Here is a 12,270-nt window from a genome sequence, read left to right as displayed (position 1 = left end):
GGAACTGCAAAATACGTTCCTGTTGAACATAGGAGTTCAACAGAGTAACAGCACCACAAGAACACATAGGAACAGGCTTGTAATTAAGCAGTTCATCCCAAAGAGCCTTCAACCGAGTAAAATAAGCACTAACAGTAAGTTGTCCTTGAGATAACGAGGAAATAGACTTCTGGATCTGAAAGATCCGAGGTCCATTCTTTTGAGAGAACCGTTCCTTGAGATCGGTCCAGATCTCGAAAGCAGTAGTAACATACAAGACACTAGCAGCGATTTCGGGTGAAACCGAGTTAAGCAACCATGAAAACACCATATTATTACAGCGTAGCCAGGAAGAAAAAAAAGAAGCAGTAGATGGAGGTTTAGTGATCGTACCGTCGACGAACCCTAGCTTATTTTTGGTAGAAAGGGCCATGGTCATTGAGCGAGACCAAGTGTGATAGTTGTCGCCGAGGAGGAGTTGCGTGACCAGAACAACCCCAGGGTTATCGCTGGGGTGAAGAAAGAAAGGACTCGCAGGATTCGCAGCATCAGAAGAGGGAGGAGGAGGGGGAGGGGGAGGGGGAGGGGGATCGGCCGCCATGGGAAAGAAATTAGGTCAAAAGTCTCTTGATACCATAACAAGAATGAAATGAATCCAACGGATTTCGATTAATCTGAAGACTGAAGTCCAAGCTTTTATACAAAGAAGGAAAAAGACTAAACTACCCTTGAGCAAACATAAAGACTAAAATATCCTAAGTAAGAAACTATACAACCTAAATATAAACTATACAACCTAAATATAAAACTATACAACCTAAATATAAACTATAGAATATAAAAAATACAAATTTATAACGTAATAACTTGTTTTCTACTTTGTCAACAAAACCATAATTTCCTGCCTTGACTTTTAGTTGCTTAATTTTACTAATATTTATGATGTTGTTTGATATATGGATTACTTGACATATTAATGTGTTGAATTTTGAAATTGGTTAAGGTTGTGATAAAACCCGATCGAATTCTACCTCTCTATACCTATGATCAAACTCTATATCTCTACATCGAATGAACATATATCAGACGGAATTGTATCTCAACATCTCATTTTGGATCGGTACTTATAACGGGATGTAATTTGCAAATCAAATATCCAACAGATTACAGAAAATGACGAGAAGATAAAGCAGTAGTGGGGTTTTACAAGGTAGGACAAGGTATTGAGCTCAAGATACATGACTCAAGTACTGTCAATTTAAAGAAAAATGATATATAGTTGCAGTTGTAAAAGTATAAGTACCGCACAATCATTAAAGTGAATAGTAGATTACGTAAAATATATTTTTTTTAAAAGTGTAAAAAAAAATTATTTTTTTAATAGTAGACCTCACTTTTATTCAAAGTTAGATTACACGAAACATATTTTATGACTATATGTCACGATACTCCAGTTAAAAAGAAACATATATAATTGATTCAAAGCCAGGGAGTATTATAAAGGGGAGTGACAACGGCCTTCACTTGGAGATACTTGTGAAGGGCTTCCAATCCATGATCTCTTCCAAAACCACTCATCTTATACCCCCCAAAAGGGCAGTCAGTGTCGAAAGCAAAATAGCAATTGATCCAAACGGTGCCTGCACGTACTGATCTTGAGACGGTGTTAGCCACATTCAAGTCCTTGGTCACGATCCCAGCTGCTAGGCCATATCTAGTGCTGTTGGCCTTCTTAATGGCCTCCTCGATTGTTCTGTACGTAATTGTTCACAAATGAGAGGCAAAAATATACTGAGGGCTTGTATCATAACTAAGGGGTACCACAAAAAATTAGAAAGATGGAACTGCCTGAAACCATTTTACTCATTATTTCGATATTTTACTCTGTGAACTGTAACAGTAAACACAAGCATTTTGGGAAATTGTACTCACTTGAACTTTGAAAGAGCCATGACTGGTCCAAATATTTCATCCTTCGCTATAAGCATTTCTTCCTGAGAAAGTCAGCCAAAAGTAACCACAAAAGAAGCTAAGTGTAAGACAGATTACATTAGTTGTTCAAATAAATTAGAAGACTAAATTTCCTTAAAAGATTGAATCGATTCCAACGTGCAGGTTTTAAAGTGAAAGATAATTTCATACCTTAACGTCAGCAAAAATAGTAGGCTCAATGTAATAACCCTTCTGAGCCATGGGCTTGCCCCCTGTTAGCAGGGTCGCTCCTTCTCTCTTGCCATGTTCAATGTATGAAAGAATTCTTTCAAACTGCGTCCTATCGACCTGTACATTGAAAGAAAAAAATGAGATTTTTCTGCAATAATTTAAAACTGGAAGCTTAACATATTTTATTGTTATTGGGATTAGACTCCAATTCCGGGCAATTGGATTGTCTCCTCTCTTGTTCTTATTGGCTGCGAGCTGGTTTGCTATTCTGTTCCTTTGTACTGATCTCCTCCGAAAATTGAAAATAAATGGAACTCTCACTTCATACCTGGGGTCCTTGCTGAACTTTAGGATCAAAAGGATCCCCAACCACCCAAGCTTTTGCCTTTTCCACTAATTTCTTCACAAGCTCGTCATATATCCCTTCTTGAACATAAACACGAGAACTTGCCACACACACTTCTCCCTACAGATAAAAGATTACAATTAGGAAAAAAAAGTCATTGCAGCTTAAGTTTTTACACAAAACAACTTTCTAAAATGGGAATTTATTAATACAAAACCCAATAAATATTTTACCTTGTTAAATAAAATACCCAAGATAGCGAGCTCAGCAGCCATATCTAAATCGGCATCATCAAAAATTATAAGGGGTGACTTGCCTCCTAATTCAAGTGAAACCAATTTTAAATTACTTTCTGCCGCGGCTTGCATTACTTTACGACCTACTTCTGGGGAACCAGTGAAACTAACCTGGTAAATCAAGTACAAGCATGTAACTGATTCAAGAGCATTCCCATGCATGCAAATTAAAGCAATGAATTTGGTCCATAATTTTTCCAAAAACTATTTAAAAAATAAGAAAACGTACGTGGATCAACAGAAACTAGAAATTGCTTACCGCGTCGATGTCCATGTGAGAGCTCACGGCAGCCCCAGCGGTTGGTCCAAATCCAGTTACAATATTGAGTACTCCATCGGGGATTCCGGCCTTGAAAGATTGAAAAAGAAAGTGGGTGAAAAGGAAAGATGTCAGTTGGACAACATATAAGACAGATCAAAAGGCCACCAGAAACTATGATTAAGCCACAGGTTTCACATTTTTGGCAACTACATGAAAATGTATGAGTTTTTCATACACCCTTACCAGCTTAGCAAGATGAGCATAATATAGAGCCGACAGAGGAGTTTGTTCGGCAGGCTTGACGACCATTGTGCACCCGGCAGCTAAGGCGGGGCTAATCTTCAAGAACAACAATGTGGTGGGGAAATTCCAGGCAATAATGTGCCCCACGACACCAATAGGTTCAAGCAAGGTGTATCCATGAAGTTCACGCGACATCTTCAGTACTTTTCCATGAACTTTATCAGCTGCACCAGCATAATAACGGAGGCTGTTTACTGCATGTGGGATGTCCACGGCCTTGCCGACACTAAACAACTTCCCAGCGTCAATTGTATCCAAGGCAGCCGATTCTTCTGCATGTTCTTCAAGCAAGTCCGCGAATTTCATCATTATCCTTCCTCTCTCCTACAAAGCATCACCAAAGAGGGAAAGAAACTACTTTAGCTGTTGCAAACTTTTGGTTCAATGAAATATCTAGCTAGCACAAAGAAGGCATAAATTACGGTAATCGATCTTTGTTTATCGAACAACTACCGGCTTATAAAGTTGTGGTGAGAGTAATGATATCCCTAGATTAGTAGTGCTTTTAATTATCTGAGTTCATCACAAAGGTTTTTCCCTTCAGATTCATTGCTCTCACTTAAAAGTTCTAGTTGGTAAATCCTTATGGACCTAATTTTATAACTGGTGCAAGTGCTCTAACGTACTGATGAAAGCATGCTAAAAGGGTACCCCCATGAACTCTTTTCGTTTATGGTAAAAGAGATCAATGTATAAAAAGTAGTTATAAAAAGAGCCGACAGAGGAGTTTGTTCGGCAGGCTTGACGACCATTGTAATAATAGTTATACTAATATTATACAGTGCATATTAATAGTTATATTAATACTATATCATTATATATTTTAATATACTATAAGATATCACTATATTATATATTATAATATATCGTAATATATTATCACTATAGTATTATATAGTATAATATATTGTATTATATATATATTATATAATATAGTATATTGCACATTAAAATAGAAAAATCAGACCAAACCGAACCGGAAGCGGTTTTTAAAAATAAAAACCGGTTCATATTATTTCGTTCTCAAATTTTATCCAAAACCCGACTAAACCGAACCGGTTATCCCAACGCCTAAGCATTAACGTCATTAATTTGACTTTGAAATTTTGAAATAAATTATATATATATATATATTATATATGCAGCTTTCCATTGCATAATATCATTGACTTCAGGTATTAATATTTGCTCTATCATATTAATAAAGGATGGGTTATCTCTAATAAATTGTTTTCGGTTTCATAAAAGAAATAAAAATTAATTTTTTTTTTAAAAAAAAGTGAATTGACCAAACGGACATCTAGCGCGCGGTGGCCGTTCACTCGACGGGCTTTGCTACATACAGTCGGGAAATGCAGTCGGCGTGCAGTCGGCTGTACGGAATGAATAAAAAAAATTACAAAAAAATTGTTTTATATTCATGAGGACCTACATGAATTATAAAAAGTTATAAAAATAATTTTTTTTTTTCATATAGGTCCTGTATTAATTTTTTTTTTACAGCCGACTGCACGCCAACTGCATTTCCCGACTGCACAAATCATTTCTGTTTCAGATATATAGGATGAAAACTTTATGTCAAAAATATCAACACTACTTTTGACATTCAGATTCCACACATGAACGAGGTAAAGGCTAAGAGAAAGTAGTACATACAGCGCCTGATAAGCGAGGCCATGGACCATGGTCGAAAGCCTGTCGAGCCGCCTTGACTGCCAAATCGATGTCTTCTTTGTCACCTTCTGCAATCCTTGCTATTACCTCTCCCGTTCTTGGATCTATCGTTTCGAACGTTTTTCCTGTTTTTAGTTTAAGATTTAGTTCATCGAAATTTTACATTGAGAGTTAAAAAAAAAAAACTATCTATAGATCGATAGAATGCTAAAGTCTGTACGTTGGACGTATGCATGAAATCAATCGCCGGGGACAGACGACAAAGTTGATCGGTGACTTTCGTAAACCTAGTGCATGTGAAAGATCATTAATGCAAGCTGGGATCATATCGTTGACTAATTTCATGAATAGTGGCTATATCTCTATCTCTATAGCTAATAATTATTTCACCGTTACAAAAATAAATAACTTTTTGCGTAATCTAAATTCGCAAAAAATATAAAATAAGAAAATAATTACGATACATTTAGCACTTTTTAAAACAAATTTAAGTAACGCAAAAATTTGAAGTCTTTTTTCTTTTCAATGTTAATAGACATTCACTCTCTCGAAATAGAAATTAGATGGTTGAATACACAAAAACAACACATCAAATATTTGTTTGGAAATAGAACATATACAGTTTGGAAATATTCCTACACGAACAACGCATCAAATATTAATGCAGAATCCACTACCCCACATGATGATGTTCATGTCACTTTCCAAAATTAGAAAGTTCATGACCTTAATATTGTAATAATTAGAGAACATCTCTATTCTCCAAAAATAAAGTAGACAAAGAAACTATATATATATATATATATCCATATGAACTGGACCTTAGTTTTTGTCGGGTCTTTTTCTCTCGTTTGCTTCTCAGTGAGAGTTGAGGACCACAGACGTGGGGATTTCGTCCTCACATAGGGAGCAGTTTTCTAGTTCATTACAGGAGTCTACCGGCCTTTTGAACAATCTTATTACTTTTGGTACTTTTTTTATCAGGAGAGAGGCTGAAGAAGAACAAAAGAAGAGTACCCTCCCAAAAAAATCAATTTAAATTAATGAAACTATCTAAGGAATATATATTTGAACAATATATCCATCATGTTGTGGCGTACGAATTTGTAAATTTTAACAAGATGGAGTATTTCTTTCTTTCTTTCCTAATTTTGGGCTTTAACTTGTACGTACAATTTAACAGCATGTGATATATATAGTCTGAGTCTATCATGATCAATGGCCATAAAGTAATACAAGTTTGGGAAAAAGAAGAAGAAGAAGAAGAAAGGGAGGGTGAACCATATATATATATATACATAACCTGGAAGATGTATAAAGAAATATGCGGTGATCAAGTAGATAGCAAGATAGAGAGATAAAGAGCTGAAAACCTGAAACGGAATCAACGAATTCTCCATTTATGAACAGCTTGGTAAACTTAATCGTCGGGTTCTTCACGAAAGAGGCAGCCGAGCTATCATCGGAGTGACTTCCCATCTCTATCTCTTTCTCTCTTTCTGTATAACTTTCTCTAGCTATATTTCGGTGTTCTTAGTTATTTGCGACTCCCACGGCCTTAAGAAGATATATATAAAAACTTATAGAGGTATCAACAATATGATGAAGACAGTATATTAATATAAGTTTGTACAGTAGCTGGGTGGCATGGTCTTATTGTCTTATATATACGCCCGTTAGTAACGACATTATTGGCTAATACATTTCTCTCTGGGTTCTCCTGGACTATGTAAAACAGCTGACTTCACGAGCGTTTGAAAATGACAGCCTTGGACCTTGACAACCACTAGGGAAGATGCAGGTTGCATTCGAACATGCATTATTAACAGTACTACACGACATTCGATATATAGCTATTTTTTAATTAAATATCCAATAAAAAAAAAATCAAAAGAAGATGTCATAATACTTCTACATATAATATATCAGGCTAAGGGATCAATATCGAAATATTAATGCTACCAATAATGATTTCTGTTAACGAAGTATCACTACAAGAAAAACGGCCTTTTGCGGTTAATTTATAGCGGCAAAAAAATTATTGCGGTCAATTTGGTTGCTAATAGTCTTTTCGTCGCTATAAATTAGCCGTAAAAGACTATTTTTCTTGTAGTGTATATATATATAATATGCCGACATATATATATCCTTCAATGATTGAAGTTTATTTATAAATTATATAGTTTTAATTATATATGTTTGGTTAAGTTTATATTCGAATTAAAATATATAAATTTATAATTGAGAGTTAATAATTAGTAATTAATTATAAATCAGCCCCCCTTGAGAGTATCATGCATGCCGGCCGGCCAGTCTAGCTAAAATTTCAGCAAATTCCGGCCATATAGTCGCCGTGTCCGATATTCTTTCTGGACACGTAGAAACAGCTGTGAGGATTGTTTGGACATGAGTCTAAACAAAATTCTATCAAGTTCATGATATATATATATATATATATATATATGTTGCGCTAGACAAACCCGTTCGGTCGAGCGAAAATTAATTTCGATTTTGAACTTGCAAGAAGCTAGCCTACTCCTTAAAACCCGCAGTCGAGATCCTTGTGAGAGAAAGTCATACACGCGAGATTGAGGCCTAATAATTCCAAGTCAAAAGTTTTTTTTTTTCCTTCTCAAAAGGCTGCCACCGCCCTACCCTTGTGAGATCAGAAAGTTAATTACACATAAAGCCTTGACACGAGGGAAAAAGTTTCATGATTTGAATATGCATTTATATATAGTAGCACATCACGAGATCGGTGACGTTCTATTTTCTTAATCAAGTATTGAATTAATATAGATTAAAAAGATGAGTAATGTTACTTATTATTTTAATTTTTATCATTCTCATATCTTTTTATGATGTGGTACGTATTAGATGATTAGATATTATTTATTATATTTTATTTGATAACCTATCATCTAATACCACATTATAGGATAACGAAAGAATGATGAGAATTAAGCTGATGATGAATAGATTTTTTTTTAAAAAAACTCAAAAATAAAAAAAAAGTATTATAATCTTGATCTTACATGATATCACGCGACTGAGTGATTGAATACTGATCGATATTAATGGTTTATTTTAATGAAAATAAATATGTGCATGCATGCAGCCAAACTTTTTCCAATGATAACTTAATTAGCTGGTTCATGAACTGAGTTTTAATTATGGGTGATGCTAGGATATTGTCCTCCAAATATATATGCTTCAAATTAAGTGACTAGCACCTAGCGTATTGATATTTTTTTTTAGTTTATCTTTTTAATATTAACAAAATACACGCACAAATTCACTCCTGATAACTTTTATAAACATTTTAAAAAAATACATTAGGGCAAACATTTGGAGGGCACCCAAATACTAGTACCATTGATTAAAAAATTATCTTCCCTAGCTGATCAATTATGTTAGAGAAGGTCTTCGTGCATGCATAATTGCATATATATATATATATATACATATATATGCTCCGATCCATATTATATATACATGAGAACATGATCATCAGCTAGCTAGGTCGTCTCCTGAGATTTTCATTTGCGTATCTATTTATTTATTTATTTTTCCAAATGATCATTTTCATAGACAAGATGAGTACAGACGTTACTTCTAGCTGATCTCCCAGATAATCAATTAGTGGCTTCTAATTTTGATAGTTATTGATGGTATATAAGACGTACAGCATCCCATTGATTTGACAATAAATTAATAAAATTCCAAACACCCGAATTGTTCCACAACGTAACAAATTATTGAATTCTTAACATTATCATGAAGCTGTACTAAGTCGAATAAATAAAGATCAGAAGAAAATAGTCGTTTTCAAATAATTAGAATATAATATATATATATATATATTTATAGGAGTACCGAAAACGATGAAGATTATTCAACTTTTTTTTTTCATTGTGATGAGACTTTTTTAAGTCAATACTTGAAGGTGTTTACTGTTTACTGATTAAAAATACTTATGTTAATTGTAATTTGTCTTGTTAAAAGGAAAAGGGCATACATTGCAATTTCTTGATAGTTTGAGGGTGATTGCCAAAATTGATACTTCGATCAGTTATATAAGCAAATTGTGGATCTACATAAGATCTCACAAAAATAAAATTTTTAATTGAAATAATTTGATGTGATCTATCAAATCTATTTTATAATTAAAAAATTATAATTTAAAATATTATATTATATTATATCAATTTATAGATTTATTTTTATGAGATTATTTTGTGGGTGAAACATTTCCAATGATTCGAAACTAAATGGTTTAATTGCCTTTTCTTTTATTTATTCAATCTTTTTTTAAGTCCAGGTCCAAAGAACTTTCATAGACAAGATCACAGCTACCCCTGATCGAAACAACACATGCATGATAGAAAATGGTATATACATATCATGAGACAGTATTGATCCCGTTTGGCAACAATTGATCCTTTACCATAGCAGAGAGAGAGAGAGAGAGAGAGAAGGAATTCCAACGACCAGAATTCCACGACGGAAACAAGGATGCGTAATGAATAGTGTTATCATGATGGAAAACTGAAGAAAGACAAACAGAAAAAGCCATTTTAAGGGAAAACGATGAAGGTTACTCCTGCATTTTTCCTCGGTCCATGTGAGGACAACATGTTGGGGGAGAAAAAAGAAAACATAATCGAAGACCCCCCCCTCTCTCTCTCTCTCTCTCTCTAAAGTGGGGATCGAGAACATATATATTGGAGATTAGAAATTAAAAAATCAGAATCCAATGAATACGGCATCTCATACTTTGCGCCAAAATTGGCGATTATTCATTACATATATAGCGCCCAAATTAGGAGCTGCGATCGATGCACATGCATGCATACTGGCCATGTGAAATTCCCATTATTATCACTAACTAATTACAATTATATTTTTATGGAGCAGTTGGTCTTTAATCTTTTGATGCCTAATTGTCAACCCACAACTCATAATTATATATTATTGGCTGCATTCTTTTTCCCCTATTTTATTTACTTACTCCCTCTCTAGATAATATTACATAAACAAAAAGGATATGGACATAACCAATAAATATAGGACGCTGATAACTGATCTTAAGAGTTTCCTCCAAACAAATCGTACAAAACTAGGAAAATTATAAAAAAGAAATGCTACACTTACAAAAAGATTCTATAAAAGTAAATTTGAAATTTGACATGATTTACTCTTATGTAACATATTCAAGTAATCACGTTAGTTTATAAATTTATTTTAATGTAATTATTTTGTGACTGTATCACTTCTTATTATAAAATTTGAAAAAATAAAAATATATAAAAAATAAATAAAATAACATTGTCAATGGATATTGTCGGGAGCCCCTCTCAATGGCACTAGCACTACCCGTTGCATGTATTTTCAATTCTAGATCTCAGATTAAATTAGAATAAAAATTAAAAAAAAAATAATTTTGTTACCCCATTAATCTTTTTCCATTATATATTTCGCCCCCTCTCCCTTCATTGCTCCGAGAATATTCGTTGTTTCACTGTGCTCGAATCGGATCTGCCTTCCCTAGTATTAGCTTTACGTAATCTCTGTTAGAAAAAATAAAACTCTATCTAAAAAATAAAATATTCCAAGCAACTGCTACTCTTTTATAACTATTTAATAACTCTATCTAAAAAATAAATATTTTCTATCAAGGACGATATGAATCAGTTCTCCAAATAAAAAATTTGAATTCGATACTCTGGCCCGTCCTCTTTATAATAATAATAATAATAATAACTCATTTTACAATCAATAATTGCAATATACCACTCCATTAAAATGAATTTCAATTTTATAAAACATCTCACAATGAGTTCTGAAATATTGTAGAAAAGATGTAAGTCAAAAATTGAAAAATGATGAACTTACAATTATTTTACAACATCATTATTTCAAATAAATGCATGGTAGTTACGTAAAATTGAAATATTTTTTTAATAAAGTGGTACAAATGCATTAGTTTCTAAGAAAATTGAGAGCTATGGCTATACACTTAATTCTTATTGAAGCACTCGATCACCCTGATGCTAATATTCCAACATAACGCATTAGCAAGTACAAGGAGCCCACGGCTAGTCTAACAAACTCTAGCACAGCTATCAAGAGCAATACAGTGCCATCTGTCATACTTAGAATCTTCTCTTATAACCAACCGAACAATTGTACATCGTCTGATCAATCTGTAATTGGATTACTTGTCTTTCCAAAGGTGTATAAATATTCACTATGACTGTAATGAAAACATCGAAGAAAATACAATACTCTGCCTTCTTGAAGGCCTTTTCTCGATTGACTCTTGTGCGCGCCATCTTTGTTCTATTATGGTATCTAGAGCCATCACGGACTAACGTCCTCTCCTTTTTTTTTTTTTCTTACAACAATGTCCAGTCCCCGAAACTCCCATCGTTACTCCAAAAACTGAAAACCCAGTCGTTCCTGTAGAAATTCAAAACCCGATTATTACTCCAGCAATCCAACTTTACTCCCTTCTCCTCACCACCTGCTATCAGTCCCACTATCATCACAACTTCCTCTCATTTCATAAAACTCAATCATGAAAATTACTTACTATGGAAGGCACAAATTGTGCCGTTTCTCAAAGGTCGCCGTCTGTTTGGTTTTGTTGATGGCTCTCATCCGTCGCCCCCTCCTATGATTAATAACTTGCCTAATCCGGATCATCATGCCTGGGTTTTGCAAGATCAATTGATCATTTCTACCATTAATGCCTCCCTTTCCGATACTATTCTTGCTCAAGTTCTAAATTGTGGTACCTCACATGAAGTCTAGCATACTTTTGAGACTATGTTCTTTGCTCACATTATGCAGACTCAATTTCAGTTAACTACACTTAAAAAGGGATCGGAACCGATTACCTCTTACTTTAATAAAGCCACGGCTCTTGCATCCACTTTAGGTGTTACGAGCCACCCTCTCTCCAGCTCTGAATTTGTTACGTACCTATTGGCTGGTCTCGGCAGTGACTATGAATCCTTAGTCAAGTCCCTCACCATGCGTCCCTATCCTCTATCTACTCCTCAAGTTTTTAGCTATTTACTGAATCATGAGTTGCGCATTACACATCAAACTAATTCTCTTCTGTCAAGCACTTCTATTACAACTCATTCCATGGTTTGGAACGCAAATATCAGTACCTCTGGTGGACGTCGTAGAGGAAACTTCTCTCAAGGTAGGGGACATGGCCGTGGAGGATATCGTGG

The 12,270-nt window shown here is 34.4% G+C and overlaps 1 protein-coding gene across 1 annotated transcript; it reads right to left on the bottom strand.

Annotated features, from left to right (window-relative positions):
* Nucleotides 1-1,264: 1,264 nt before the first annotated feature.
* On the bottom strand, nucleotides 1,265-6,650 carry LOC122306838 (aldehyde dehydrogenase family 2 member C4-like). Its single transcript, XM_043119358.1, has 9 exons — nucleotides 6,397-6,650; nucleotides 5,006-5,148; nucleotides 3,290-3,673; nucleotides 3,044-3,133; nucleotides 2,722-2,895; nucleotides 2,471-2,608; nucleotides 2,122-2,259; nucleotides 1,912-1,973; nucleotides 1,265-1,732 (listed from the first exon to the last, which is right to left on the bottom strand). The coding sequence occupies exons 1-9, from the start codon at nucleotides 6,500-6,502 to the stop codon at nucleotides 1,459-1,461; spliced, it is 1,509 nt and encodes a 502-aa protein (XP_042975292.1). The 5' UTR covers nucleotides 6,503-6,650; the 3' UTR covers nucleotides 1,265-1,458.
* Nucleotides 6,651-12,270: the final 5,620 nt, after the last annotated feature.

The sequence above is a fragment of the Carya illinoinensis genome, chromosome 4, assembly GCF_018687715.1.
Source record: "Carya illinoinensis cultivar Pawnee chromosome 4, C.illinoinensisPawnee_v1, whole genome shotgun sequence".
In the NCBI taxonomy this organism is placed as follows: domain Eukaryota; kingdom Viridiplantae; phylum Streptophyta; class Magnoliopsida; order Fagales; family Juglandaceae; genus Carya; species Carya illinoinensis.
Note: the sequence above shows the minus strand (reverse complement) of the source record. Positions and strands in the feature narration are given on the sequence as shown.

What these genes read in the sequence shown, in the direction of transcription:
- LOC122306838 (XM_043119358.1), bottom strand. Translation starts at nt 6,502, where the DNA reads ATGGGAAGTCACTCCGATGATAGCTCGGCTGCCTCTTTCGTGAAGAAC. An exon ending in CTCACATGGACATCGACGCG is followed by an intron (nt 2,896 to 3,043) that starts GTAAGCAATTTC and finishes TTGATTTACCAG; the next exon opens with GTTAGTTTCACTGGTTCCCC. An exon ending in ATGGCTCTTTCAAAGTTCAA is followed by an intron (nt 1,733 to 1,911) that starts GTGAGTACAATT and finishes AATTACGTACAG; the next exon opens with AACAATCGAGGAGGCCATTA.